General features: G+C 38.1%; 2 protein-coding genes across 3 annotated transcripts in view; one reads left to right on the top strand and one right to left on the bottom strand.

Annotated features, from left to right (window-relative positions):
- The window catches only part of evi5l (ecotropic viral integration site 5 like), a 49,516-nt gene extending 31,414 nt beyond the window's left edge, over nt 1-18,102 (bottom strand). For both annotated transcript variants that reach the window (XM_084396800.1, XM_084396799.1), the window contains exon 1: nt 17,654-18,102. The gene's annotated coding sequence lies outside the window, so the exon portion shown is untranslated. The remainder of the gene's footprint in view (nt 1-17,653) is intronic.
- Nucleotides 18,103-19,118: 1,016 nt separating this feature from the next.
- ddx39aa (DEAD (Asp-Glu-Ala-Asp) box polypeptide 39Aa) lies at nt 19,119-25,296 on the top strand. The gene is made up of 10 exons (XM_084401777.1): nt 19,119-19,202; nt 19,882-20,094; nt 22,349-22,476; nt 22,862-23,138; nt 23,234-23,352; nt 23,513-23,644; nt 23,733-23,842; nt 23,929-24,073; nt 24,210-24,357; nt 25,031-25,296. Exons 2-10 carry the CDS (start codon nt 19,887-19,889, stop codon nt 25,045-25,047), a joined length of 1,284 nt encoding a protein of 427 aa, XP_084257903.1. The 5' UTR covers nt 19,119-19,202; nt 19,882-19,886; the 3' UTR covers nt 25,048-25,296.
- The last annotated feature ends 1,054 nt before the right edge of the window (nt 25,297-26,350 follow it).

Below are 26,350 nucleotides of genomic sequence, written 5' to 3'. Positions count from 1 at the left end.
CCAACAATGCGCCTGAACACCCCTCGTTTTCAGACCAGCACGCCCATGGGCGCACAGATGGGCACAAATGCATTAGCTATTTAAACAACGTGGCGCAGGACGTAAAAATGATAACTGCGTCAGGCTGAAACTAGCAAAAAACACTTGCCTGGCGCTACATTGCGCCGGGTGTACGATAGGGCCCTTTATATTTGAAAGCCGATAACTGATAGATTGGCAGATAAATCTAAATCTAATTTTTTGTGTAATTTTTGAGAGCCTGATTACAAAAACAAAAGTCTCACCATTTCCCAAGCACACAATTATAATGACGTTCTCATAATTCTATGTAGCCTATATGACAGACACATGTTGCACCTAACTGTATTTTCCTTTTTAAAGTTCAAGCAATTCAAAAACATCATGGTGAACAGTGCACATCTGAAGTGTCTCAGCTGAAGGATATTAATCCATTATTTATCGGCTTTAATATATCGGCCAAATTGTCTTATCTGGCTGATAACGATATGGTGGCTGATATATCGTGCATCCCTAGCTAGCACGTGATTTTTGTGCAGATACAAGTTGTAAGGTTACATTTATTTTGTGTATGCAGGACATCTGATTAATCTCATTTAGGATGTTTTATAGAACTGGCTTCAGTTTACTGGTGTTCATTCACTCTTTAGCTTCACCACATGCAGCTTTTCCTTTTAGATCGTTGGTTCTCACAAATACACAATACTAATGTGAACTGCTAATGATTCATATGGAAAGTGCTCCTGATGAATTGAACGAACATCATATACCTGCATGCAAATTCTTTCAAGCAAACACACAACGTACCAGTAACGTAATTTATTGGTACTTTTTGGTAATTTCATGACTTACTAACTGACAACGCAACTACAACGTTGCATGATTGTAATTTGTTTTGCTCTTTATAAATAGTGAAGAAGTGATATACAGTGTGTGCCTCCGCATTATGTCTGACCGGACAATAAAGTTAGTTTTTCTGAGGTGACTTTTTATTCCGTATCAAGTTGTCGAAGTAATGTTAGAATAATGAGACTGACATATAGCCATCTGAATAGATGTCAACATCTCATCTGACAGCAGATACTGATTCAGGACAACACGCACTCTTTACTTAAACTGCGTCTGACAGAATACTAAACAGCTTTCATGCATGTCTTTCAAAATAAAAGTCTTGTATTACAATGATGTATGCGGCCAACAAATGCAACCTCCCGAGAATGTGGCCTACTCTCAATGAAAAATTTACAAAAATGCCCATCCCTAATGCAAACCACAAATGTTTAGGAGACTTAATCTAGTTTAAAGCCAGAGGAAACTGTGCTGACATTCTCAACAGCAATGATGCGGAAAACAGGAGAAACATTGTTCCACAACGATCCAGTCAGGAGTATTTTCAATCCACAAATAGGCCTAATCAATGTTTACTGTAGTAAAACGGTAACCACAGTATAATTGCGGCAGATCTTCATGGGATGGGATATTCATATAATTGTATTAAATTATTAATGTACTCATGTATTAAATGTATTAAAGGTGAAATAATTTTTGCTATTAAGCTATAGCAGTTTTTGAGCATTGGTATTCATATTAATTATGTTTACAGGCGACTGTTTTTCATAACAAATACCACAGAAACCATATGGTTATTTTTACCATGGTAGTGACGTGCCATGCATGGTTTAACCTGTGGTTATCATGATCCACATACTGTATGTATGATACTATGGAATACAAATGGCTAAGTTTAATCAGAGTAGAGCCTTAACTCAGTCAGAACATTTCACTTTTACACTATAAAAATTAGGTTGCCATTTTTACGTTTTTCTGTATTTGTTAGTGAAAATAAATGTCCGCATACTGCTACTGTTAACTCTAGCTGATGTCAAATGTGCATTTCCCAGAAACAAAACATGCAATATTATTCATATTTTAAATACCCTTCCCCCATCTGTAGAACTTAGTGGCTCTGGTGCCACGGCTCTCAAAAACTAGTCAAGTTGTTATATGGCACCTATTTCTGTGATTTCTGTCAGGTGGTAGGGACTGTAGTGTATGTGTACAGTGTAAATGTTTTGTACAGCATTAAAACAATAAGCTATCTGTGCGTCCTATAACAAACCACACACAAACAGAGCAGCTAAGCCACAGCCAAAACTTTGTAAGAAAGAGAGAGAGAGAGAGAGAGAGAGAGAGAGAGAGAGAGAGAGAGAGAGAGAGAGAGAGAGAGAGAGAGAGAGAGAGAGAGAGAGAGAGAGAGAGAGAGAGAGAGAGAGAGAGAGAGAGAGAGAGAGAGAGAGAGAGGGAATGCATGTTGCATTACAGAATGTGTGTGGTTTGTAAAAAAATAGGAATGGATGGATGATACAGACATGAAATACATTCCTGCGTTTATAAATACATTACCGAAAGACTGATAAATGTAGTGTGTTCTCTCATGGGAACAATGACATTTTGAACATTGTTAGCCTGTTATGGGCTAGGAACAGAAACAAGCCCTATTCCTGTAGCCTCACATAGTCAGACATCTGACTAAACAAACAGTAACAGGTTTGGTCTACACTGCATCTTATTCTGGACAAGAACCGCCCACTAGACAGGAAGACAGCTTATTTTGTTTGTATGTGCCGTTTAGAGGTGGAGTTATCTGAAAAAGATCATACCAGATTATTAGGGATGCACGATATATCGGCCACCATATCGGTATCGGCGATATATAATAATTTTGAATGTTATCGTAATCGGCCCGATAAGAACATTTGGCCTATATATATTACAGTCAATATGATGAATTCCTTCAGCTGACACACTTCAGATGTGCACTGTTCTCCATGATGTTTTGGATACAGTTAAGTGCAACACAAGTCTGTCATATAGACTACATAAAATTATAATGAGAACATCATTATAATTGTGTGATTTGGACATGGCTTTAATGGTGAGACTTTTGTTTTTGTAATCAGGCTTTCAAAAATTTAAATTTATCGGCCAATATATCAGTTATCGGCTTTCAGATATAAAGAATTATCGGTTATCGTATCGGCCAAAATGTTCATATTGGTGCATCTCTACAGAATATACTGTGTAAGTCTCCATGGAATGGCTTTACAGAAACCACTGGAAAAAAAGCAGAAATGTGTTATACTTTATAAATACAAATTATTTCATAGACATGGACATTATCGTGGACTACTTCGAGCTTCAAAGGGGTGGTATAAAGCCCCTTTTTGCAATATGTAAAATAAGTCTCTGTTGTCCCCAGAGTGTGAATGTGAAGTTTTAGCTCAAAATACAGCATGTTAAAATTGTCCCTTTTTGAGGTCAGTAAAAATGCGTAATTTAGCGTGTGTCCCTTTAAATGCGAATGAGCTGCTTCTCCTGGCACAGAGGGCGGAGCTTCAAGAGCTCCTGTTTGTGTGTGTGTGTGTGTGTGTATATATGTGTGTGTGTGTTAGCAGCTCCGATTACCAGTCAGAAACTGTTCTGCCTTTTATGTTCAAACTGGAGTCGGACAATGATGGAGAGACTCAAAGTGACATGTAGAATGCAACAGGACGTTTCTGAATGGTTAGTTGATGAATTTATGTTGCTGATGTGGAGTTAACTATCTTCCAGTCATTGATTAGCTTCCTGTCATGATATGTTGTTCAATGTGTAAATGTGAAAAGACGAATGCGAAAGCTTGAGCAGACTCACAAATGTGCTGTACTACAACAACTCTTCCTCTTCTCAACATGGACTGCGTGTTCCAGGGGGGTGGGGTTTATGTACATTGTAGGGTTAGTTATGCCACTAACCCAGGAGGAATGTCATGTAGTCCCTGCCAGCCGTTTGTTGTAGCCTAGTCCTTAAAAAACGATTTCTTTAAAAGCAAATATCTTCCTTTGCTTTGAACTTTGAGCACTATAACTTTGCAGATGTTGTTTATGCTCAAACAGCAACATTACACACTAACTAAAGTTAGAAAAGTGAAATCATAATCAACCACCCCTTCAAAGGAGTCATCGGATGCCCATTTTCCACAAATTGGTATGATTCTTTAGGGTCTTCATGTAAAGTTTGTAACATAATTTGGTTAAAATTCCTCAATGGTTGTGTCAAACAACACCCTTTTTACCTCCTAAAAAACAGCTTGGTTCACAGCGACCCATTTCTGTGCTTGTCTCTTTAAATGATAATGAGCAACTGCTCACCCCACCCCACCCCTCTCTTCTGTGAGGTGTTGACACAAGACATGTAAAGTGCTGCCTTGGCAACTTGTCTTGGTGGACAGTATACAAATGGCTGAGGGGGAAATATGCTAATACTGGAAAGTCTGACCGTGGTCGTAGGCGGAGCATGAGCAATATGACATATTGCTCAGAAAATCCAAACGGCTTGATTATTGAGAGTGTTTAGTATGGAATCTTGTTTCCGCCACAAAATAAAACATTTTAAAAGATAATTGCAACTTTGTATCTCACAATTGCGAGATATAAAGTCAGAATTGCGTGAAATAAAGTCGCAATTGCGTGTTATAAAGTCAGAATTGCATGTTATAAAGTCAGAATTGCGAGATATAAAGTCAGAATTGCGTGTTATAAAGTAAAAATTCTGACTTTTTTCCTCGCAATTGCGACTTTACATCACGCATTTCTGACTTTATAACACGCAATTGCGAGTTTATATCTCGCAATTCTGACATCTTTTCTCAGAATTGTGAGATATAAAGTCCAATTCTAAGGAAAAAAAAGACAGACTTTTTTTTTTTTACCTCAGAATAGTTTATATCTCACAATTCTGACTTTATAACACGCAATTGCGACTTTATATCGTGCAATTCTGACTTTTTATCTCCCAATTGCGACTTTATTTCTCAGAATTGCGACTTTATTTCTCACAATTCTGACTTCATATCTCGCAATTGTGAGAAAAAAGTCACACTTCTGACTTGATGTATCGCAATAAAGTCAGAATTGTGAGATAAAAAGTCGCAATTATTATTATTTATTTATTATTCATTGGCGGAAACAAGCTTCCATAGTTTAGGCTTTTTGAGGATAAAAAAAAGAAAAAAGAAAAAGAGTGAATGGATTTTTTTCATTGTATGGTGGTTGTGTCCACACACTGTATATGCAAACACCATATAAAAGTGAATTTTGCATCCGATGACCCCTTAAAAAAAAAAAAAAAAAAAAACTCAGAATACACTTCCTTTCAAGTTTGGGGCCGGTAAGATTTTTTTTATATTTTTGAAAATCTCATCAAGGCTGCATTTCTTTGATAAAAATACAGAAAAACCAGTAATATTGTGAAATGCTATTACAATTTAAACCAAGTGTTTTCTATTTGAATATATTTTAAAATGTAATGTGTTTCTCAGATATCAAAGCTAAATTTTCAGCATCATTATTACATGCATATATTGTTAACAGTGTTACATGCTCCTTTTGAGCTCCTTTTTAAGCTTCCAACCATTTGAATATACAGTGATTGTTTTATTCTCAGCAGTGCCCATATCAAACCAATACCTTGTAAACACAACTTTGTTTATGGACTGAACTGTCCCTGTCCTTGAAGTCAGCCGATCAGCATGCCAGACTGAAAAAGTACTTTCCCGTTTTGAGTATAATACACATCAGACAGTCGTTAAACGACTGTCAAGGAAGTCTGTGGGCTGACATTACTATTCCAATAGTTTGATACCTAGAAAACCAACATCCTGATTAATTAAAATGCCTTGAGTAAGTCATTTTGGATAAAAGTGCCTGCCAAAATATTTTTTTTAGTCACCTAATGGGAATTTTGAGTGATTTACTCGCATTATTGAGTTGCAGTTGCATAAATGTAAAATGTAAATGCTCAAATGCACATGCCATAGGCATTTTCTTCTAACATATACGCAAACATAAAACAGCTCATTCAACCATAATGAAGAATGAAATAGAAAACAGAAAGATAACCCACAGCTACAAATAAAGTCCAAGATGAAACCTTTTTAAACAAACTAAACACACGCACTGTGGACAATGGCAGTATTCACATCAGAGGAGCAACCCAATCAAAAGAACCATTAACAAGCGCATGAATCCAATCCCCCCCCACCCCCCACACCCCGACCAAGAAAACACACACTCATCTCCGGCCAGTCGACGCAGTGCAGTCACAACCAAACACAACAGCAATGTCCTGAACCTAGCAGTAATATCTGTGTAAGACAGCAGGAATGCAGAGGCAGTCAAAAAATATGATTTGAAAATTAGATACGATTAAGATAATAAGATAAATAAATCAAGATTAGAAGAGTTTATTACCATCATCATCACCAGGATTTTTTGTATTCAGCATCTGCTCCTCATTCCATTTTAAAGCTAAAGTGTGTCATTTTTCGGATGATAAAATAACAAATGTTGACATATGTATTGTTGCATTTCCTTTTTTGAAATTGTACCCTTCACCTTTAAATTTCAGCAGCTGGCCCCTAAAGAGAAAAATGCAACATCTAGCACAACCACATTGCAGATCGACAGCAAGCCACAACAACATCTTTCATATTCAAAGTCAATGCTATGAGGACCTCAGCAGATTTCAGGTTGACCACGACAATCTTTCTCAGATATTAAAGAAAGCTGTCAAAACAGCATTAAAATATGACTGATTCATTCTCACTGAAACAGTTCAGCCTTTGACCTTTCAAAATGTATTTGAACATACAAATTTACACTGAGAAAGTTAAAAAAAGAATGGCCACAGGAAACAATGAGAGAGATGCAAAGGCCTTGTCGCCTTGGTAATGGCATAGAAAAACTAAATCTGTGTGTGTGTGTGTGTGTGTGTGTGTGTGTGTATCTTAGTCACTGAATACAATAACACCACTGTGTGTTTGCTGCATCTGTCGTTTTCTCCTGATGAGCAGCCTAAGTGTGGTTATTGTAGCTCTTAGCACAGTGTCAATCACACACACCCCTCCCCCCAAACACACGATTAAACCCAAACCTCCAAACCTCAATCTCTCTGTCGGTACAATCACCTACATTCTTCATCGACACCCTGTCTGAGACAGTGTCTAAAACTTATTTTTGCCATTCCAGTGGCTGCTGTCCTGAAAAAAATATAAATAATATGTACATTATTTTATATACTACCATTCAAAGGTTTGCGGTCCGTAAGAATTTTGGGGATTTTAAAAAAAATCTTTTTGTCAGCAAGGTTGGAATAAATGTATTAAAAGTGGCTATAAGGATTTATTTCAAATAAATGCTGAATATATTGAGCTTTCTATATTTCTTGAAGAAAATATATTGCGGTTTTGACAAAAATATTAAGCAGCACACCTGTTTTCAACATTGACAAATGACAATAATTATAAATGTTTCTTGCGCACCAAATCAGCACATTAGAATGATTTCTAAAGGATCATGTGACACTGAAGACTGGAGTAATGATGCTAAAAATTCAGCTTTGCATCACAGGAAGAAATTACATTTTAGAACAATTTAAAATAGAAAACACTTCAGTGTCAGTGTCAGTGTGGATAAAGCATCAATTAAAAACTTTTTTTAACCATTGCCGAAGCAGAAATACATGATTTGTCACCTATTATTAACTTACCATTGAAACATGTCTGATAATGAGATAGTTGAGCAGAATTCTTCAGGTCATCTCAACATGGCAGCCATGAATAATACTAGGCCACATGTGAGTGAAATATTCTGTGATTTTTGTGAAGTTAAGAGGATCACAAAAGTAACACAGGCACACACACGCGCACGCACGCAAGCACACACACACACACACACACACACACACACACACACACACACGCACACACAGCTTTAAAGAAAGACATGGCAGAACAAAACGTGTCATGCCTTATAGGCGTGGTGGACTGTATGACTCAAACATCCCACAATAGCTTTAGCTTCATCATTGAGCTCCTCTGCCCTGTGTGACATTCCACGATCATTGAGCTCATAAAGACGCACAAGAACACACCCTCTCCACCATTAACTGCCCTTCACAAAGGCATCTAATGAGTCACTCACAGACTACATAACATGACTGAAGGGCTGACACAGTCTTTTAGGGTGGACAATCAAGTATAATAAATATGATATTCAATATGATTGAATATGACATTGCAATTATAAGAGGAAGAATTGCATTACATGTATGATCCCTTGTTGCACAAATCTTTCAACTGGTTTACGCAACCAAGGAGGGACGAAACTGCATAAACACAATGGCTTACCAGGTAAGCTCATGAGGGATAACTTGCCTCATCAGTTCTCAAAATGAGAAAACATATGCCGCTGAACTTTAATGCCAAGTAGAGATTAGTCTCAGCCTCAGACGTCACGCCCACGGACCGCTGAATGAACGTCTGATGCGTATGGCACACTTAACTGGAAACACTTTGAGAGTTTCAAAGTCGTGATCTGATTGGTTGAACTCTACAGGATGTCCGGGAGACGTGTGTTACGTTCTTTAATGGTCTGCCTGGAAACAAATATGCAGTGTCGCCAAACCCCCTCATGGAAGAAGAACGCCTTCGTGTTTACAACTGTGACAATGAGTGCTTATCAGGATCAACTAAACGCTGGATTTTCAAAAGTATGAGAAGTATGTAAATATCGCTGCATAGACTCTTTAAAATACATCTAAGAGTTTTACATACCGGCCTATTATTGTAGGGACATTGACGTTACATTTCCACGCCCCTAAATATGATGCGGGTCAAAATGAACTATAATTGGTTGCTTTACATGTCAGTCAGAAGGCTTTTGGGTGGTCCTTGGACAATGAAAGCTGTGATAGAGTCTGAAATCTGGCTACGCGAGACTAAGTAGAGATCATAAAAAAGAATATTCTTATTCAGGGACCCTGATTAAGTATAATTTCCAGGAACAGGCCAGGTGTACAGTATCCCTAAGTTCAATTGCAATTTATTATCATACAAAAAGCAGAAAGCACAAGCTTATGTTCAGGTTATGTTGAGACACTAAATATAATGGTAGAAGAGGAGAAAACTGAGGAAATGTATTCTTATAAAGTATCGTTTTAAGATCATTTTGGTCAGAACTGGCCGCTTGTTTTGCGGGATCTGGCAATACTGTCTCAGGGTTTGTGTTTCGAAGATTAACCAAGTCTTATAAGTTTGGAACATCATAATCCCTTTGGATGTACTACAAAAAAATACTTTAACTTCTAAATAGGGATCCGATCAGGAATTTTGCAGCCAATACCAACTACCGATTGCTTGTCATCATGATCGTCCGATACCAATCCCAATCATCCCAATAAGCTTAATATAAGTGACATGTAAGCTTTCTGTTGATGGTCACTGTTAACCCCTTAAACCCTGAAGGCATTTTTTATGATTTCATGCGATTTCAAGTGGCATACTGAAAAGTGATGGCTTATAACTAAAAAAATAAAAGGTATCATCAAGTACTTGGTCTCATTTGATTGAAACCTTTTCAAATTTGGAAGAAAATAGATTTTGATCATGTTTGGAGGTGTTACAACTGCTGAGAAAACCACAGATTATTATTTTTTTTATTGATTTATTTCGTATTATTCATATTCGTGCTTGACATGATGACTATTAGATAGTAAACAGTATATGACAGGTCATAAAATCATGTTTGGGCTTGTTGACAATCATGTCAACAACTGCATCTGTCAATCATGTCAACTGCCTGTTCACAATCATGCCAACTGCAAAATTGTGTGTTGATGTCTCAAAGCAATCAAAAGTTATGGCATTTGGAACCATGGTAGCCTTTTTAACAAAAGCCCAAAATTTCTTCAAACAAGTGATCTGCTTTTCCATGGCCTTCTTGCATGGTACGGTTCGGTACGGCTCCGTACGCCTCACTGCTTTTCCACTGCATGGTACGGCTTGCTTAAATAGTACCACCTCGGTTGAGGTTCCAAGTGTGCCGTACCGATACTAAGATGTGACGTGTGAACACTGCAGATCACCGATTGTTCAGAGAGAATTGTCACTACCAGCTTCATAGGATTTGCGAAACAAGACACCAAACCCACTAGCAGCAACAGCCACCACAGTATCATTTGTTCCCATGACTTTTTTAAACGACACACGCAACTTGAAAAAAGAAATGGCTGAATGGTGGTCATTAGACGAGGTGCAGACGTTCCTCTCGTTGGAAGCTGAGGAGCGGATGATGTCACGGCAGTAGGCGGCACAACTATAACGATCAATCTGCAGTGGAAAATCAAACCAAGCCAATTGAAGCGAGCCGAGCTGTGGTAGTACCCCAGAGTGCAGTCTGGACGATGGGGCGGGGCGACACGTGTCGCTCCGGCCCAGCCCCAATTTAATTGGTTTATTTTACAGCAATCTTATTGGCCTAAGCGATTCAAGCATGACCATGCACATTCCTTTATGTTCTATTTTGTGAATGATTTTGCCGTATTAAAGAACTATTAAATGCTAACTCTAATCGTATCTTATCGGTTTACCATGGTAATTTTAGTTAAGATCCATTGGCTAATGTTTTATTGTACTTAAGACACAGAATAGATGAAGTTATTGTTTAAAAACAAACACTTGGTGACAGCACCTCAGTGTACTTCAGGCTAATAGAGCTGTTTTACATTAGCGCGTCACTCACTTCTTCATATTTCCATCAGGATCGGCGGATCAACTCAAACTCAGAATTTTACGCAAATTATGATAATTCACTGTATTAAAGGAAGACATCGGACAAACCCGAACGCAAGCAGCTGATTAAAATTTTTAAAGCACAACCGTTTTTGGTTGTTGATTTTTTTTAACGAGATTTGTTCTCCAATGCTTGCATTTTTTGGCACGAAGTGCAAATAAAATGTTTAATGGCAAAATCATTTTCCTTGTTGTTTACATGTTAATAAAATATGAGGGCCAGGGCCTATACTGGTTCTGTAAGGCCTATGTTATAGTTTTTAAAGGTTCCTGTTTTCTAATAGGCTGTCAGCAGGTTAACATGTCACGTAGGGCTACGACTATCTGTGACTGTGACATCAGGTATTAAAAATCTAATTATTTATTTATCCACCCCTACATTGTGTGTTCATGTTATAATCTGCATGTACGGGATAAAAATAGTTTCAAATATTAATATAGCTGTAGCCTATTAAAAAAAAAAAACACTGCTGTAAATCTGTGCAACATAACAGTAGCCTACTTCAAAAATTAATTAAAACATCCAGCAGAGAAGTGATATGAATATTTATTACTTAAATACCAAATAATAATATTTGCTATAGATCGACATAATATCTGTTTTAGTATATATATATATTTTTCACTTTTCAGCACTGCAGGGTTTTTAATTCCCATTGTACGCAAAAAAAAAACAAAATACAATGGCCAGGGCTTGTATTATTTGGTAGCCTATTATTGTCTTATTTGCCACGCGTGGTTGAAAATAAAATAAAACACACTTTCGGAACTGTGTCTTACTGAAATGAATTATCATCATTTGTGTAAAATCCAGAGTTTGTTTTTATTCACCGATCCTAATGGAAAAATGAAGAAGCATAAATTAATGATGTAAAATTACGGAGCCCTGCATGACATTTGGAAAATATTGTCTACTATCAGCAGCCTAATAGGCTATCTCTCCTTGCAATGCTAGTAATTTAATGCAGTCATGCTCACTGCTCACTTAAAGTAGCACTGACTTATCTGATGGGTAAATTAATAATAATATAGCTAAATCTCAAACATTGTATCATTTATATCAGCAACATATTTCTTTATATCTCCCAGCCCTGACCTGCTCAATTTTAAAGCTTATTTAGGCCTATATGACTTTTTGTAAAGCTACTTTAAAACGATGTGAATTGAGTGCTACACAAATCATTTTGACACTTGATATAAACCTAGGTATACACTCACCTAAAGGATTATTAGGAACACCATACTAATACTGTGTTTGGCCCCCTTTCGCCTTCAGAACTGCCTTAATTCTACGTGGCATTGATTCAACAAGGTGCTGAAAGCATTCTTTAGAAATGTTGGCCCATATTGATAGGATAGCATCTTGCAGTTGATGGAGATTTGTGGGATGCACATCCAGGGCACGAAGCTCCCGTTCCACCACATCCCAAAGATGCTCTATTGGGTTGAGGTCTGGTGACTGTGGGGGCCATTTTAGTACAGTGAACTCATTGTCATGTTCAAGAAACCAATTTGAAATGATTCGAGCTTTGTGACATGGTGCATTATCCTGCTGGAAGTAGCCATCAGAGGATGGGTACATGGTGGTCATAAAGGGATGGACATGGTCAGAAACAATGCTCAGGTAGGCCGTGGCATTTAAACGATGCCCAATTGGCACTAAGGGGCCTAAAGTGTGCCAAGAAAACATCCCCCACACCATTACACCACCACCACCAGCCTGCACAGTGGTAACAAGGCATGATGGATCCATGTTCTCATTCTGTTTACGCCAAATTCTGACTCTACCATCTGAATGTCTCAACCGAAATCGAGACTCATCAGACCAGGCAACATTTTTCCAGTCTTCCAATTTTGGTGAGCTCGTGCAAATTGTAGCCTTTTTTTCCTATTTGTAGTGAAGATGAGTGGTACCTGGTGGGGTCTTCTGCTGTTGTAGCCCATCCGCCTCAAGGTTGTGCGTGTTGTGGCTTCACAAATGCTTTGCTGTAACGAGTGGTTATTTCAGTCAAAGTTGCTCTTCTATCAGCTTGAATCAGTCGGCCCATTCTCCTCTGACCTCTAGCATCAACAAGGCATTTTCGCCCACAGGACTGCCGCATACTGGATGTTTTTCCCTTTTCACACCATTCTTTGTAAACCCTAGAAATGGTTGTGCGTGAAAATCCCAGTAACTGAGCAGATTGTGAAATACTCAGACCGGCCCGTCTGGCACCAACAACCATGCCACGCTCACGCTTTTTTTTCCCATTCTGACATTCAGTTTGGAGTTCAGGAGATTGTCTTAACCAGGACCACACCCCTAAATGCATTGAAGCAACTGCCATGTGATTGGTTGATTAGATAATTGCATTAATGAGAAATTGAACGGGTGTTCCTAATAATCCTTTAGGTGAGTGTATATAGCCTATATATATCGTGGCCACGAATGAAGAATTCGTTCCCCAGATTTAGCAGCACGTAGGCTATTTTACACGACGGTCTGCCTGAAGGGATTGTTTGTTGTACAGTAACTTCATCTAACTTATTAAGTCGTATTGCTGTATTATAAACCAATTCAAATTGGGGGTGGGCGGAGCAACATGTGTAGCCCTGCCTTAATGTAGCGCCCCGCCCCAATCGTCCAGACTGCACTCTGGGGTTACTCGAGCTGTGCCGTGCCATGAACAATAAAGTATAAATATATACATTTATAATTACATAGAATACAAGTAATACGATCCTGGTTGATGAGTGATGATCTTCCAGCGTTGTTTCAGCTGTGCAATCCCATTCTAGGATACACAGTAAATCTCATTAAACTGTCTCTCCGTGAGGATTTTCTCATGATAGACGCATCATGTGATGCTATTTGTGGGCTCGTTTGAATCGAGATAACCTGCTCTAAATAAAGATGGCCGGTTTACTACGGTTTACGAATGTTTTGTGAAGTTACAAAGCAGAACGGGGCACAAAAGCCTCATCTGCATAATGTTTACATGTGCATCGGCGGCAACTTTTTATGGTTTTACGTCATCAAATTGCGATCAGTTCGTGAGATCGGCCAAATTTAGTGACTACCGATCGAGTCATAGAATGTGATTATCAGCTGATCAATCGGAGCATCCCTACTTCTAAACTTAAAACTTCCTCCCCAGTCACCAAGTTCCTTTACAGCACTTCATAATTCACATGACAACTGCCTTGTTAGCTAAACTGCAAACAATGTAGTAATATGGCTTTTGCCGGACAATAAATGGCTATGATGGGGCAATTACTTTAAAATTGTGTTACAATTGTGTTGCAAGTGTTACCAACACTAAGTTAAAGGATTAGTTCACCCAAAAATGAAAATTCAGTCATCATTTACTCACCTTCATCCTACAACCGAAATGTATAGAAGAATATTTTATGGAAGGTTCAAGGGTTTTTGTGTGTGTGTTTGTGGAATTGGAAGCAAGCAGAATACGGCTGGTTTTAGCACATATAGTGCCATCACGCGTCGACGGTTAAAAACAAATTTCAGAATCGATTCAGAATTGTTGAAGAGCGAATCGCAATGCATCAAGACAATTTTTTTTTTTTTTTCACCCCAAATGTTTAATAATCGTGGTTACCTGTGACTATGATATTTGCCATAATCAATCAGCCCTACAGGGGCCAAAGTGGTTTTGATAAATAGTGTTTTTAAATTAAATCAGGCAAAATAAAATCTACCATAACAATGACAACAACCACAGGTCATAACAACAACAAAAACTTTTATTTTCTATGACACAGAAAATAAAAAGAGGTTAATAAACAATTCAGATGGTAGAAAAAGAATAAGACATCTGCTGTGCAGCTGCAGTGAATTCAAATTAGTATGACTAAGTAAAACTCAACAAACAGCAGCAGCGGATGGAAACAGGAAAACGTAGTTACAGGCCCGTTATGATAGTCATGGTCAATGAGCCCCAGCTTCTCTGAAGCAAAGCCATCAAAACCTTAAAAATACATGCAGGGTAAGCCCAGCCTTCACATCCGTGTGCTGTTTGTTTGAAATGATGACGTGAAATTAGCCAGCAGCTGTAAACCAAGAGAAAGTGTGACAGTGCCAGAACACTTCAACACAAATACAGAAAGGAAAAGAGAGATATGGCGAATAAAAGAGGTCGCAGAGGGCGGATAATGCCTTTCTCTCTAGCTCTCTAGGGCATGTGTACTACATAACGGCTTGTTTGTCCTAATGAAATCACAACAGTAACCATATCAGTTTACCATTCACAGTTCACATGACCAATCAAGCACTGTATGTAAATCATGATGTCATTTCAGAGAAACACAGAGTGAAGTGCAGCCACTGGAACAAAAATGTGTCCACCATTTATTTATATTAGTACAAAACGAGAGATCCAAAGAGTTTTAAGTTACATGGAAAAATCTGTTAACATTTCCAAAACAGCACAGGACCCAGTTTAAGTGTGTGATTTGAAATCTGCAGTCTTTGCTCGTGGGCACTAAATTCAGAACATTTGTGTGCCAATCATCCAAATTGTAAAAGCTATAGAACTAAGTACTCTGGAGCTGCGAGGCAATAATGTCATAACAATACTGACTGCATCACAAGAACACCAGCCGACTGGGTAAAATATAAATAGATAAATATGGTTAAAAATATGGTTCTCTTGCTAAAAAAACCTATTCCCTCAGAATACATAGTTTTCAATAGCCGCCTATAGAGAAAGATGCTTTATGTTGCGGAGTGATGCAGCAATGACAGGTTTGACTACTACCAACAGTGGCTAACTGGACCATGCTAACCAGCCAATATGTCAACCCTTGGAGAGATTATATGAATTTCCAGTTCAGTCATTTTTTTCTTTTCTTTACTGTACCATCTCGACAGTAACCTGAGTCCTAGTAACTGTTTCACCAAACGAGTACTGATGCAGCATGAGGGCATCAGTTAAGTTGTTCTAGTTAAGCTGGAACCCTAAGCAAATCATAATCTTCTCTAATGTCTTTAGAGTTCACACAACCTGTCGGACGCCTGGATTACCGCATATTGTGTATGAAGAGCAAGGCCGTAACCACCATAGACACTGAGCAATAATTAGATATGGCCAAATCAAGTATCCCCTCCAATACTTGATATTCTTGACTTCATACACACTGCCTTGTTTGTTGTTAGGATGACAAAAGTTTAAAAAGTTTAATTTTTAGGCCGGTCTGCCTTAGCGGTCGAAAATTGCTTGTCAATGTCAAAATGCTTGAGGTGGTCAATTAAAACAAAGAAGGCTGGCTTTAGTGTTCACAGATTAGCCGAGAATGAATTGCAGCACAACACTTTAGTTTTAAAGGTGAAAGAGTGCGAGGTAAGACGAGGTAAGACGGAAGTAGCTAAACATTTAATTTGACAACTGTTTTATGACAGAAATGTTAAACAACAGACAGTAATAGGGTACAATAGGACTAAAGGCGCACTGGGGTAAATAGCCATGTTGTCCATTGATGCAAACTACACTTTTTTTTTTTTTTTTTATCAAATGTAGTAAATATAGGCAATTATTCATGTAATTCATGAATGTGAAGAGACCAGAAACATAAACAGAGACCTTTTCAGTGAATATGTGAATATTATTTGCAAATAGTTTAAAATCCTTAACAATAAATTCTAGTTGTTTAACTGTTTTATATGACCTTTACTATACCCTCCACAACCCCCCCCCAAAAACAAAATCAAGACATAGTTACGGCCTTGATGAAGAGGACTGAGATGATGAGGTTACTATTATCTTATCAGGCCTGGCTCTTTAAAAAATGTAATGGTTACAATGGATAAGAAATTTTGCTCACACAGATTTAGTGACGTTGTTAATGACTCGAATAAAGCATGACATGATGTCACATTCCAATACTTGTTAAGCAATAAAATATAACAATTTGCAATGACATATTTTTCACAGAATGATCACAATATCTACTTCTTTTAGAAAATAAATAAATAAGTAAATATATAATCATGAATAAAAAAGAAAATTACAAAAACAACGACATGAGATCCCACAAACCTTTTTTCTTTTAGCTGGTGGCACAACCACAGTCTATTCATTAGCTAAATACCAACTCAAACAAGTAAACTCTCCTCCCCCCTACCAAAACATGTAATCAGACTGCCCTTAATCATTAGGAAGAGCCAGACAATTAATCTCTTAAACTGTGACAAACCAAAATAAAAGAACATAACAGCTCACCAAGGCACATTTTCCTTTGGTTTGTCCAAAATGTCAAAAATGAAATGTGCATGACAGCCATGATGACAGTATGATGCATGTTTACGCTTCACATCGCGAAATATAAAATATAACAAGTCATAACAAGCTCTTCGGGTCTTTCAAGAAGATAGGCTAAAAAAAGCCATAGCCGATGGTCAACGACTTTACTACAATAAAGCCTGTAGTCCGGACTCAGCAAAACCGCATGCAAATGCACCACCACTGGGGATGCCAGTTCTTAGGCTACTATAGGTGTGCAATGGATTAGCAACACATTATATTTGCTATTGCGTAGGGATTTTGGTGATATGACTGTTCTGATTGTGCAGGGTCATTTACATTAAATGCAAGCGCCTTTGCAATGGAGAATTATAGCTGCACTGAATTCAAAGCCCAAATACTTAAACGCAATGTGTATTTTGATGACTAGCTATTCAATTAGGTCACAATCACATTTGCTTCCGTGTACGATAATAAGGGGTGTGGATGAAGATTTTCCCCCCATGGCAACTAGCAGATGGGCAGGCAGGCAAATCAGCCCTGCTGGTCCAGAGATGGGAGCACGAGTGTGATGCGCTGGAATTTCCCCGCTTTTCCCTAGACTCTCTTTGTCATATCACCCTGATTAACATTTTTTAAATAAAGCTTGTATTCCAATGGATGAATGCACGCATAACATACAAGGCACCACACACTGTCAGTGATGGAAAATGCATAGAGCAATGCCCACCTGAATTTCGGTCTCATTACTGAAGCTGCTCCGGCGATCTTGCCATATTAAAGATGATCGGTCTCAAAACCGGCAGATATCGGCAATCCTTTCTTGTACGAAACCGTTGGACCACTACGGTAAGGCAGGAAATGAATAGGGCACCATATTGGATTTATTGGATGTAGATGCTCATCTAGAGGAAAATATGAGTCGTCAGGGCGAGCTTCCTCAAGGAGAGCTGCGGTCAACGCCTACAAGAGAAAACCCCGCCCAAGTCCCGCCTACTACCTCTGCCGTGATTTAATAAAAATGCTGGTATAAATAATCATAAGCTATCTTATTACAATAAATACTCGATGAGAACCAATCCATAATGCGCATCTGTTTTCCGTTTATTTCACGGTCTCGTTCAAAATGAACCGTAGTGCAATGTATGTTCTAACGTCAGCGGATCTCATGCGATTGACAAACGTTTGACCAATAGGAAGATAGACTAAACTGGAATAGCCATGATTGACAGCTCATCCCACCAATCCTTGATTTTTCTTAACCTCAGCCACAGTGGGTAGCGGGCAGGTGATGTTGCGGTGTTGATTGGTGTAACTGTTCAGACAGTTTTGTCCGGTTTATTATCTTTTAAAGATGAGCCACGTTATTTTTTTACGATAATAATTACTATAATGTCTCATAAATCATAAAAAATAATAAAAAAAAATCTAGAGGCCAGTTATTTTTACTTCATCAAATTTAGTAAATGTAATATTTTAAGGTTTATTAATGATCCGCTCTTCTCTTTGTTAAGTGAATAGATCTAGTTCTATAGAGAATTCTACATGGTTGTACACTATTGTGAAATCACTAGCGAAAATGTTTATGGTTTTCATTACAAACGATAAAAAGGATATTTAACCTGAGGTCAATCAGTGTCACATATTTACGTGGTGGATAGTAGGCACTTATATTTTAGTCATTTATTTTTTATTTATATACTCCATAATTTATGTATAAAGTAATTCCATAACTATATTGTTTTATGTTTTATTTGTTTCCAAATTAGGCAGCCATTTATTTTCTGTATTGTCTATTTTAATGCCTTGTTAATATTGAAAATCTGACAATTATGACAACAAAGCTTTGTTTACTCTGGCTTTAGTGTTGTATAAACATATATATTTTTGTATAAAGTTGTTCAAAATTCCAAAACCGTTTTAAGGGGAAAATTTATAATTTTTTAATGAGGTCTTCGAGTTTTAGGTCGCACTGTTTATACCCATGGTTTATACTCATACCATAAACGTTTGTCATTGAAGGCCCAAAATCAGAATGCATATAGTGACATCGTGTGGCCATTTTAGAGTATGAATGCTGGCGACTGGTTTTTGAACCCGCCCACAACACCGACGCGCAATTGTGTTACCCAATCGCACGCAATGCGCTTCTTCTCAACTTTCATTGACGTTGAATACAGCCAATGGGAGAGCTCGGTTTCTATATCCGGGAAGCGCTATAAACTTAAGGCCTAACCACAAGATTCCTGAGTGCCGACGTTCATTGCCAACGTCGAAAGGTAATTTATGTTTTTTCTTATACGTTTACTAAGCTTAATTTGTTAAACGCAGGATAATTAATGCTATTTACTTCCGGATTTAACCTTATTTTGGAGATACTTTTAGTAACAAATCTAAGTATCTAAACGGACAGTTGTAGATACCTCGCGTTTCTCTAGCCGTGCAGCCTGCAAGGCTCAAAGCCTAAACGCGAACACGAAACCCATTTGCGTCTAAACCGTTTCGTATTTCATGGCTTCCCATGTATCTAAAAGCTTAGTAGTCATGGATATTCTACGTACTTGTGAAAAATGCGGATTGTGCCGCTGGTTTAGATCAGAAGATCGGTTTAGATGGGACAGTGAATGGCGGCTCTATTGTCTACACGCTGAGCGGCAGGCAGTCAATCGGTTAACTTAAATTAGAGCAGGTTGAACGTGTATATCAACTTGTATCATGGTTAACCGTTTCAGTTTTAACCGTGAGTAGGTAGAACTGATTAAAAAAATAACAATATGAGTGCTTATTTAATGTTAAATATAGTTTCGATGAGCTGGATAATGCCATAATATATATCCATTCATTAGCTTAGGCTTTTTAAAAACGGTGAGCAGCATTTTTTCGTGGAAGTATAGATCTGTACAGTTGGCACAACCATGTTATTTACATCTGCCGTTCCCTCTTGTTGCTCCCCCAAAGTTACCATGGCCGAAAACGATGTTGATAATGAGCTGTTGGACTACGAGGAAGACGAGGAGCCGCAGACCGCCGTGGACAGTGTCGTCCCAGCCGGCAAGAAGGAGGTGAAAGGCTCATACGTCTCCATTCACAGCTCCGGCTTCCGCGATTTCCTCCTGAAACCAGAGTTGCTCCGAGCGATCGTCGACTGTGGCTTCGAGCATCCTTCTGAGGGTGAGGATTTGTGTAAAAGTTTAATGGTTTGAGTACACTGCCATATAACTGCATAAAGTTAAAGGGATACTCCTCTTTTTTTTTGGAAATAGGCTCATTTTACAACTCCCCCAGAGTTAAACAGTTGAGTTTTACCGTTTTCGAATCCATTCAGCCGTTCACCGGGTCTGGCGGTACCACTTTTAGCATAGCTTAGCATAGATCATTGAATCGGACAAGACCATTAGCATCTCTCTCAAAAAAATGACCAAAGAGTTTAGATATTTTTTCCTATTTAAAACTTGACTCTTTTGTAGTTACATCGTGTACTAAGATCGACGGAAAATGTAAAGTTGTGATTTTCTAGGCTGATATGGCTAGGAACTATACTCTCATTCCTGGGTAATAATCAAGAAACGTTGCTGCCGTACCATGAGTGCAGCAGGCGTAATGATATGACGCATATAAATAGTAATTTTTTTGAGAGATGCTAATGGTCTTGTCCGATTCAATGATCTATGCTAAGCTATGCTAAAAGTGGTACCGCCAGACCCGGAGTTCGGCTGAATGGATTCGAAAACGGTAAAACTCAACTGTTTAACTCTGGGGGAGTTGTAAAATGAGCCTATTTCCAAAAAAAGTGGAGTAATCCTTTAACAAGTGTTAAGGGATGCACCCATAGGATTTTGTTTTTTGACTGATACAATTTTAACAAACAACTATTGGCCCATACTGATACTGGTCAATTGCTCTCTTATTTGAACTTTTGTCATTAAAATAGATAAGTGTTTTGATCATGTTTTAACATGCCTTTTTCATGCTATGGCTGATATGCCGATGTTTTTCATTTGATCAAATATCGGCTGATACATGGGTGCATCTCTGCCCTGATTTTACAGACAGGGCTTAGATTAAGCCAGGATTAGACCTTTGTTCAAACATCTTCAGACAAAAAAATTATTAGGGCTGTGATAGTGGCTGTTTTTTTACCCTTCATTTAAGAGAACAGACTTTTTATCTGAATATGCCAAGACTGTAATTTTTTTTATGTGCATTTGTGTGTATATAACCATTTAAAGAGATAGTTCACCTAACAGTTGATGGGCCCCATTGACTTCCATAATATATATTTGTTTTCTCTATACTATGGTAGTCAATGTGGCCCATCAACTGTTTGGTTACCCATATTCTTCAATTTCATCTTTTGTGTTCAGCAGAAGATAGAAATTTATATGGATTTGTTAGTACTTGAGGGTGTGTAAATTACATTTTAATTTTTGGGTGAGCACTCCCATTTTGTCACAATTAGCAACAAAAATAACTAAATTTAGTACCTGCGAGCAGTTTGTGAGGCGGCTTTGTGTGCGCGTTTTGAGTACGTGTCAGCACCATCTCTCAAAGAGTGCGCAAGTGCTGAACGCTTTAATGTTTAGATTTAAAAGATTTAAAAAGATTCCAAGATTTAAAAAGATGTGCAAGTTGTTAACTTTATTGATGATACTGTGCAAGTGTCAATTCCACCAACCGTGCAGCTGCTTGTGTTGCAGATGTGATGTGATGTTAAGCCATTTGTTCATTTTGAGAAGGTGCTGATTCACTCATGCTGTTTGAGAAGTTACGTCTCTCAGAAAGTTTTCAAATTACTGATTTGTCAAAAGATATTTAATAAAGGTTAGAATTGTACATCACCTTCAGCATTACAGAAATTCAGAGGGAACTGCTGCAAGCATGTCGTTGATGCCATACCTCTCACGGCAGGCTTTATGCGTCCTCCACATGAAATCGGTTTCTGAGATTGGCAAATTGAGAGATCACAGATTGTCATTAGAAGCAAATCAGCCAATAGTGATCGGTAGCCGATCAATTGGAGCACCCCTAGCAAACTTATTACAGACATTTGGGCACATTTTGGGAAAATATTTTAAATTTCACATATACCTCAACACCCAAATCAAAAAAAAAAAAGGGTTGAACAAATGCTAATTTGGTAAAAATATAAACTCTGAACTAAATGAAAGCTAACTAGCAGCAATGATAATTTTACGTTGCCTAATTTTTTTTCTTCTTCAAACTGCAATGCATGCTGGGAACTCGTACAACGTAAATTAATTCAGATGTTTTTTAGAGTATTCTTTAGTTTTTTTTGTGTGAAAACTGACTTCTACTTTATAATCTTTGCTCAAGCTACCTTTTTTATTTATTTTACATTCGTTAGAACTTTTTTTAAAGTGTGTTTTCTTTTCTTAATGTATTTTTGTTTTTCTCCTTTCCTTAGTCCAGCATGAGTGCATTCCACAAGCTATCCTGGGCATGGACATCCTGTGCCAGGCAAAGTCTGGTATGGGAAAAACTGCCGTATTTGTGCTTGCCACACTCCAACAGATTGAGCCAGTCGATGGGCAGGTGTGTGTTACTATCTCAAAAACATATATATTGTCAAGGAATGTTGAGGCACATTGTCATAAGCTAGATAAGCAAGTAAGCTAGTTTGCTTAACTTTTTGCCTCCGTGTAAGATTGGCCGGACTAACATTGTTCCAATAAATGATTTATTTCTCTACTGATTTCAGAATTCTTTTTAGGTTTAGCATTAAATCTTCCCACTTGCAAAAAAAAAAAACAGCAGTGGACTAGAATTCATCTTCATCTGGGTCTATGCTGTGGTTTTCTATCCCGTTGCAGACTGTTGTCTTGGATTAAAAACTAGTATCAGTTCTTGTTGTAGTTATGGATGGCGAAGCCAGCTGAATTTTTTTTAAACCGCCATTTTGTCATTGTCTTCTCTGCAGGTTTCTGTGTTGGTTATGTGCCACACACGTGAACTGGCCTTCCAGATCAGTAAAGAGTACGAGCGCTTCTCCAAGTACATGTCCAACGTTAAGTGTGCCGTCTTCTTCGGTGGTTTGTCCATAAAAAAGGATGAGGATGTGTTGAAAAAGAGCTGCCCTCATATTGTGGTGGGAACACCAGGGAGGATCCTTGCCCTTATTCGCAACAAGACCTTGAACCTCAAAAATGTCAAACACTTTGTTTTGGATGAATGTGACAAGATGCTGGAGCAGCTGGGTGCGTTTTTATTTTTTTATATTGCATGGGCTGCTATGTGGAGGTGGATGTTTTCCCATTCACCAGAGGTCTAACCGTGTGCGATTGTGTATTAGATATGAGACGGGATGTCCAGGATATCTTCAGACTGACGCCTCACGAGAAGCAGTGCATGATGTTCAGTGCCACGTTAAGCAAAGAGATCAGACCGGTCTGTCGCAAATTCATGCAAGACGTGAGTCATCCTTTTCTCTTCTTATAAATGCATTTTAATTTTCAATTTTAATTAGGGTTGTGCAGTTTTGTCTATGGATGTACCTGCGGTCCTCAAACTCTAATCAGAGACAGTTTGATCCAAGGTGTTCTGAAATGTAAAGCTTCTTCTCTTCTTACAGCCAATGGAGGTGTTTGTTGATGATGAGACTAAGCTTACGCTGCATGGTCTTCAGCAATACTATGTCAAACTGAAAGACAGTGAAAAGAACCGCAAACTGTTTGACCTTCTTGACGTTCTTGAGTTCAACCAGGTGACTGTCATTTCATCATGTTTTTACAGTCATTTGCTTTGAAAGTGGGCCCTTGTCAACTCAAATGGTTTGTTTGGATGTAATATAGGTGGTGATATTTGTCAAGTCAGTTCCACGCTGTGTGGCTCTATCTCAGCTGCTGGTGGAACAGAATTTTCCAGCCATTGCGATCCACAGGGGAATGGCTCAGGAAGAAAGGTAAAACACTTGTTGATCCCATGATATTCTAATGGTTGGGTGAGAAATGCAAATTCTGAAATCATTTCACATTCTCTCCCCTGCAGATTGTCTCGGTATCAACAGTTTAAAGACTTTCAACGGCGGATCCTGGTGGCTACTAATCTTTTTGGCCGTGGGATGGATATTGAGCGTGTTAATATAGTTTTCAACTATGACATGCCTGAGGACTCGGACACATACCTACACAGGGTATTTATGCATCATGCGCTGTGGCATTCTACTTTTCACCAATACTAGAAGTGTAATAACAACCTCAAGATTAAAACTAGGACTGGGCTTGGAAACATGGACAACTTAAGAGTGTTAAACTTATTCTATCTTTTAGGTTGCTCGTGCTGGTAGGTTTGGCACAAAAGGATTGGCTGTCACCTTTGTATCAGATGAGACTGATGCTAAGATCCTGAATGATGTGCAGGACCGTTTTGAAGTCAATGTAGCTGAGTTGCCTGAGGAAATTGACATCTCCACCTACAGTAAGAAATCAGCACAAGAAATGTGCATTTAAATGTTCTAATTATGTTGCTCTTTCTGTGCGTTTAAGATGGAAGTGGCCTGATAAAACTTTTTTTTTTTTTTTTTTTTGCGAGATCTATACCTCATTAACTTGCGAACTACACACTGCTTCATTATAAATGGAGAAAACAGGGAAAAATAGGCTAAAATGTTTTATGTATACATTGTAAAATTTGGAATGTGGCCTGAACCCAGAGTACTTTAAGCAATAAGTTTATAGCAGAGCATAAAGAGAAGAGAGATTGTTCAATCCCACAAAATTTTCAACGATATATGACAGGTTTATCTGTTATGAACTAAGATTTTACAGATCAAATTTTCATGTAAAGCAGTTATTTTTTTATTTTTCATGCTATATGAAAATGGAGCCCTTCTAATATGTCAGCAAATTTAAAAGCACTTGTTAAGTCATGGTCATATTCCCTATATTCACTGTAAAGCCAAGCTTCTAAGCTTTAAAACTACACCTATTTTGTGTTGGTTAAGCAAGTGGTTAAGTAACGTGATAACTTGGTTGCGCACTCACTTTCGATTTAAGAGGTTAACAATTAATTGATCGTTAATATAAATCATGATTGATTATGGGAATTGACATCCCTACTAATGCTGCTTTTTCTCTCTCTCTCTCTCTAGTTGAGCAGTCCAGATGAGCTAGATGTGTGCTGAAGTGAATGATGGTGGTTGTCCAGCTCTCCGTATCTGTGTCTCAGTGTAGTTTCTGTGACAGCGGAAGAGAGAACCGCCCATTTTATTTTCATATGATCATGCCCTAAAAGCCTCTTTTCCATTTGTGTATTTTATTTTATTGTTCCAGGGGATTGGTGGGGAGTTCTTTTTTACTTCTGTTAATTGTGGTTGTTTGATGGATTGAGAATTAAAAACATTTTATACTACATAAATGGTCTGTGGTATTTGAAATTATTTTAAAATGAAGTGTCAATTGTTCTGTTTGTTGGAGTGATCTAGAATGTCAACTGGCTCCTCAACAACTTCAGTGATATTGGGGTTGAACTAACTGGAATAAGGGGTTAAGTTGGCAATAGTGAAGAACTACACCTCCATAATCCTTAACAACAGATAAAAAAAATGTATATCACGGACACATGGCTTTATATTGCACTGCTTTATCATTTTTAGGGGACAAGCACTGAAAGTGCGTAGGCACTTATTGAAATTGTTGGCGTTCTTATTCTTTCGTTACTTCCGTATGGAAGTCTATGGCAGCCCATAGAACTGCTTGTGGGAAAGTTATTAAATTTGGCAAACTGATAGAGGACAGTCTGAACAGTCACCATAGCAAATTTGGAGTCTCTAACTCAATCCCTCTAGCGCCACCAACTGTCCAAAGTTTCACTCATGTTTATGCTAATAACTTTTAAACTTTAATGGCTAGAAACAAAATCCTATGATTCCTTGGCTCAAGCCAATTCAATTGCACCCTATGACGTCATTTTCCGTCATGTAAATCTTTCCGCCATTTTGAATTCTCAGTAAAACCTACTTTTTCGAACTCGTCCTAGATGGTTGCTCCGATTTTTCACGAAAATTTAACCAGATCATCTTCAGACGATGCCGACAAAAAGTTATGAAATTCAAGTTGATTTGTCAAACTGTTCTTGAATACCGCGCAAACTAATTTTACGTAGCGCTTGCAAAAACAGACTTAAGGCTGTATCTCCACAATGCTTTATCGCCTTCAGACCAAACTTGGTACAAGTCATCACAAGTATGACTTGAGGCTACATGCTGCGTTTCGGCACAGTGCCACCTACTGGTCCGGAGATACGAAAAATGGCTATTTTTGCTTATAACTTCTGAACAATTTATCCAAAAATCATAGAAGGGGTCTCGTTAGATTCAGGGTGCCGAGTCGACTGATATCCACTTTTCCCATATCGACCATTTTAGGTGTTGGACATTTTTAAATTTTTTTACCAAAATGCTGTATTTTAT

This window comes from Rutilus rutilus (assembly GCF_951802725.1).
Source record: "Rutilus rutilus genome assembly, chromosome: 2".
Taxonomy (NCBI): domain Eukaryota; kingdom Metazoa; phylum Chordata; class Actinopteri; order Cypriniformes; family Leuciscidae; genus Rutilus; species Rutilus rutilus.
This window is presented reverse-complemented; position numbering and strand designations above follow the sequence as displayed.